Source organism: Aphidius gifuensis, linkage group LG6 (assembly GCF_014905175.1).
Source record: "Aphidius gifuensis isolate YNYX2018 linkage group LG6, ASM1490517v1, whole genome shotgun sequence".
Classification (NCBI taxonomy): Eukaryota; Metazoa; Arthropoda; class Insecta; order Hymenoptera; family Braconidae; genus Aphidius; species Aphidius gifuensis.
The window spans coordinates 14,828,517-14,834,200 of record NC_057793.1 but is presented as its reverse complement, the minus strand read 5'-3'; the positions used below and the strand labels follow the sequence as shown (position 1 = coordinate 14,834,200).

General features: G+C 28.7%; 1 protein-coding gene across 1 annotated transcript; it reads right to left on the bottom strand.

Moving 5' to 3' along the window:
- Positions 1-3,635: 3,635 nt before the first annotated feature.
- LOC122859881 (protein PFF0380w-like) lies at positions 3,636-5,041 on the bottom strand. Its single transcript, XM_044163564.1, has 2 exons — positions 3,867-5,041; positions 3,636-3,744 (listed from the first exon to the last, which is right to left on the bottom strand). Exons 1-2 carry the CDS (start codon positions 5,039-5,041, stop codon positions 3,636-3,638), a joined length of 1,284 nt encoding a protein of 427 aa, XP_044019499.1.
- Positions 5,042-5,684: the final 643 nt, after the last annotated feature.

Below are 5,684 nucleotides of genomic sequence, written 5' to 3'. Positions count from 1 at the left end.
CAAGTAATTCTGGAAATATAAGCACAGAACAAAATCTCAGTTCTGATGAGGAAACAGAGGCTTTCCATGATACTATTGAAGATCTGCAACTGATAGAGCAAGAGGCTGATGAAACAGGTCTTAATAATGATTTAACAACTCAATATTTAAATAAAATAGATACTTTACAATGGGATAAAGATTATGGGGTTAAAAGAAAAAACAGTGGAGAATATAAAATTGGAAATGCTGAATTACTATTCGAAAATAATAATATGATTGTTGCTGATGAAACGTATGAAATAACAAGGACTACTGGAATTATTATTTATGAAATCCCCAGAAAAAACCAAAGTCACTCAAATTGATGAAAAAAATTATGCTCAAATTCTTCTCAACACAAATGCACATTTAAGATATCATAATTCTAAAAATACAGTGAAAAATTCAGCATCACAAAAGTATATTACATTCATATTGCCTCACATGAAGAGTACACAACATCATGGTTCTGGTTTACTACCAACAAATATGATAATTCAAAGCAAAAATCAATCTAAAGTTAATTATGTTTATTGGGATAATCCGAATGAGCTTGTTGATCGTTTAAGATTGCTAGTTGCTTCACGAACAGCTGGCAATCAAGTCACGATAATGAAATCATGTCAATCATTGAAGAACTAAGAGAGGCCAACATTATACATTAACATTAGTTAAAATTCAGTCATCATACTACTCTCAATGAAACATGACTGAATTTAAAAGAGACATAGTGCGAGAGCTTCATGCACCAGCTCGTCGAAATTTTCCAAGACGTAAAGTTGATATTCGAGATAAGGATGAAACTTGGCAAGCTGATCTTGTTGACATGATTGAACACTCATCTGTAAATTCTGGATATAAATATATTTTGACTATTATTGATATTTTTTCAAAGTTCAGTTGGGCTGTTGAACTCAAAAGCAAGACCGGAAAAAGTATCAGCTGCAATGGAATCAATATTTAAAAAGGACGAGTTTGTAAAATCTACATGTGGATCAAGGAACAGAATTTTATAATTCCATTTTTCAAGCGATGCTAAAAAAATACAATGTTCATATGTATTCAACTTTCACCCATATGAAAGCATCAATAGTTGAAAGATTTAATAGAACAATTAAAAGTAAATTGTACTTTGAATTCAGTTTACAAGGTACTTATAAATGGGTTAAAATATTGCAAAAATTAATTGAACAATATAATAATACAAAACATCGCACAATCAAAATGGCACCAGCAAAAAGTTGTTGGTGACAATATAATTTAAAGCATACTGTATTTAAAAATTTAAATCAATATTATCAGAAAAATAAATTTAAATTAAATGATCATGTTAGAATAAGTAAATATAAACATGTCTTTGAGAAAAATTATAAACCCAATTGGACAACTGAAATATTTAAAATTATAAAAATAAATAACACATCTCCAGTAACATATAAACTTGAAGACTATCAACAGAACCCAATTGAAGGGTGTTTTTATCAACCTGAATTACAAAAAGTAAAACATCCTGACGTCTATTTAATTGAAAAAATTATTAAAAAGAAAGGAAATAAAATATATGTAAAATATCTGGGATTTGATAATTCACACAACCAGTGGGTGGATAAGACAGCTTTGTAGTAAATAAATAAAAACTCAATTCAATAAATAAATTTTTTTATTTCAATCATATTACATTGTTTTATTTATTTAATTTTATTTCTAAGTTCTTTTGCATAACCCCAAGGCAGAGTATAATTTTTACCATCAATAAGTTCTCTCTTATCATCATTCCAACTTAAAGCTATTTTTTCTGTGGTAATTGTATAAACTTGATGTCTTTCAGAGCGAATTAAATTTTGTTTTCTAGATATTTGAACATGATTTTCAACACAATTTTTATAGTCTTCAAAAGTAATCGTTTTCATTGATGATTTTTTTACTCCTTTAGCTTTTTTATGAAGTTTTACATTATTGATACAAGTCTCATCTTCAACTAGAAATGAATATGCTTTCGAACGTAAGCCAACAAATTCCTTCATAATTTTCCCATTGCATTCATCCTTCATAATACCTGGTACTTTTTTATTTTTTTGAGGAATGTTATATCGATTATTTAGAGGGTAATCAGATGTATCAAAATTATTACATTCTCTACGAATAAACTCATAGATATCTGGTGTAAAAATTTCTAAAATTGCACTATCAGTATCCATATATACAAAATTAACATTATCTTTAAATTCCTTTTTTATATAATTATAATAAAAATCATAAATGACTGTTTTGAAATATCTAAAATAGTAAAACCACCATATATTGGTTTATCAAAGGATGCTCAATCGTTTCATTTCAACAATAACTAAATCATCAATAATTAAAGAGCTGTGAAAATTAGGTTTTGATATTAAAGCTCTTGCTCCACCTCGACCGCCATATCTTGATACTAATTTAATTATTCTCTGTGAACGTGTTGACTCTAACATTTTACCAAAACAAATATTAATTAATGATTTAAATAGATTTTTAGCAAAGAGTGATGTTGCCTTGGTACGTAATTCAGTATTTAAGTCAATATATGGTTTCAACCAAGCTCGTTGTTTGAATTTTAAAACTCTATATACTTTTTTAATTTTCATCCCCAGAGATACGTATTGTTTTAAATTCCTATAATGAATTACATACTTTTTTTAGGATAAAGAGTTGCTAATAATTTTGGACATTTACTTGTAGATAAAGGAGTTTTGTCGTTCTGGTGCCAAAGGTAAATCCTATGTTCATCATGAAGCTCTACTGGATAGTCTAGATCTATTTCCAAAATATAACCCCACTCAGCATCATCCCCAATAGATTGTAATGAATTTATATCAAAGTTCTCAACCCACTGAAAATTACCTACTGGTAGTGTAGAAGCCATTGCATAACCATATAAATTGTTAACATCAAAGTACATTAAATATGAATCTCTAATATTTGGATTGTATTCTTTCATATACTTATTATTTGAATGACATGACGATGTGAGCATTGTGATAAGCCACCTCTAATACCTCCCTCAATAAACAATAATTTATCAGCATCTAATAATAATTCCAACTCAATCTCTGTATATTTTAGCATCGCGTTAAAACTCAACCCTGGGAGTGTGTAATAATGAGCTGGATCTAAATCATAGGTTTTCAAACAAAAATATCTAAAATTTTCAAATATATCAGCTAAAAGAATAACATCTGTACGGACATATTAATCCTAGTATTATTCTCCCAGATTTTTTAATTTAAATACTCTCCATACATTGCAAGCATGAGCATAATCATCATCACTCACATGCTCTTCATTAAGTTGAGAATAAAAATCAAGTTTTGAGGGCAATTGTTCTTCATCAAATTTTTCCCAACAATCAATATAATCATATGGAAATATACCTTTTTTTGTTATTAATTTGAATTCTTCTAAATTGTCGTAACTACGACTTATACTTTTATCATTATCATCTAATTCATTAGCGAGTGTACTTATTGAGCTAGCCATGAATTTATAAGAGTCTATAAAACGTAATTTAATTCTAGTACCTTTAACACGTTTAGTGAAGCTTATGTAACTTTCCTTATATTTAAGCCAAAAGATCAATATCACCTGGAAATTGTTTTTAATGCTTTAATTAGAAAATGGCTATCATAATTACTGAGACCATGAAATACCACAGCTATTATGCAAGATGTCTGATAATTTAGGTTGCATCTGAAATAGTAAGTTTTGATTTCAGAATAAATAATTTGAAAAATAAAAAAAAAACGAAAAAATCGGAGAAAAATTAAAAAATTTAAAAAAGTTAAAAAATTAATTAGAGTAATTATACATACGCAACATGAGCCGGCCCCCTATACACCCCGCTGAGATGACAGTGATCACGTGCCTTAATGTTTTCTGCTGTGAACAATTTTTTACATATATGGCACTTTGTTGCATTAAAAAATTGCAATTCTTCATCAAAAGTAAGATTCATCGGTTTGATATTTTCAAGTATATTATCAACATTGTGTGACAGCTCTTCAAGTTCCTTAATAAACCATTCAATGCAATTTTTGTCTCTTTTTAATTTAAATTTAGAGAGCGTATTATCATAAGAACATTTAACATAATATGCTACACTGCTTGGAATATGTTTTTGTTTAATTGTTTTTTTCAATGAATTATTAGAATTATCTGTTACTTTTTCTAATATACTTTCCAGGTCAGCATATACTACATAAGGCACTCGAAGCTGGTATTTGTAATTTGTAAACTTTAAAATATTGTTTTTTTCTGTTGGCATCACCATTGCATATTGGTTTTTTTCTCTACATGCAGGATTGTGAGAATCAATTGATTTTTGAGAATGGAAATATGATAAACAACGATCACATATAAATTTTTTACCATTATATGCTGAAACTTGTGCACTAATTAACCTAGATAAATTTTTAACGTAGGCAAAGTGATGGTTTGAGAATTCACCAAGTTTTCTTTTATTTGTAATATTATTAAAATCATACTCATCATAATCTTCATCATCTTCATCTTCTTCTTCTTCTTCATCATCTTCATCTGCTGATTCATCTTGGAATCCATCAACTTTTTTCTCAGGCTTTTCAATAATTAAAAGATGAATTGTTGGATGATTTGATGCATCATTATTACTCAAATAATATGGAACAATCCTTTCTAGACGTCTCTTTTTTTTTTTCTTATTTGTACCATTTGAATCATCAACGCTATCACCTTCTTCATCATTGGATTCATCATCTAAATCATCAGTGTTATCAATGCCATATACATTTATTCTCAAATTGTTATTTTTTTCAAATTGTTTGATTTTACACCAACTCATTGGAAAAGTTATTCCAGCTAGATTTAAATCATTCTTGTATCTTTCATATGAGCTGACTCTGTTTGGATGTGGAACCTTGTGCATGGCAGCTAACACACTCCAAATAAAGCAATTATTATCTTTATAGTTTATAACGTTTACAACTGATTTTGTTTTATAATCAGGCATTTCAATAAAGTTGATGAACCACCACGTAAAGGTACATAGTCGTTTATATTTATTTCCAAATGTAGAATTTCATGCAAGGTCCAACCTGAACCACGCATTTCTTTCTATTAAAACTCAGCTTTAAGTATCTCAAAGTTATTTGATAAAATATCATCAAGATTTGATGATTGCAATATTTCCATACATCCATCACTAAAATATTTTGTCTCAATTTCTATTTCTTCTTGTTTAACAATTTGAAAATTACAAGCCAAAATTGTATTAAGTTTAATAGCGCTTTTTTTGCTTAATTCATTCTCTAAACGATCAATTAACATCACTTTTGCATCTTCAAGAAATAAATCTAAATTTTTATGTAATATATTAATAATCATTCCAGTTCGCATTCGGTTTTTAAAAGCACTTTCTAAGTCACTCCATTGAATTCTTGCATCAGTAGCATCAGCATGGTTTTGGTGCATTGTGGAAACTCATCAACCATACCGCCTTTTTTCTGCAAATGCTCTAATTTACATTTCCAAGTAGTCAACAATGCAACTGTTGCACCAGTCATTTTCTTTCTAGGTCCTGTGAGACCACCTAATGATCTATTGTAACGTTTTATGTAATCTTGAATTTCACGAATGTTCTTTACAATTCCCAA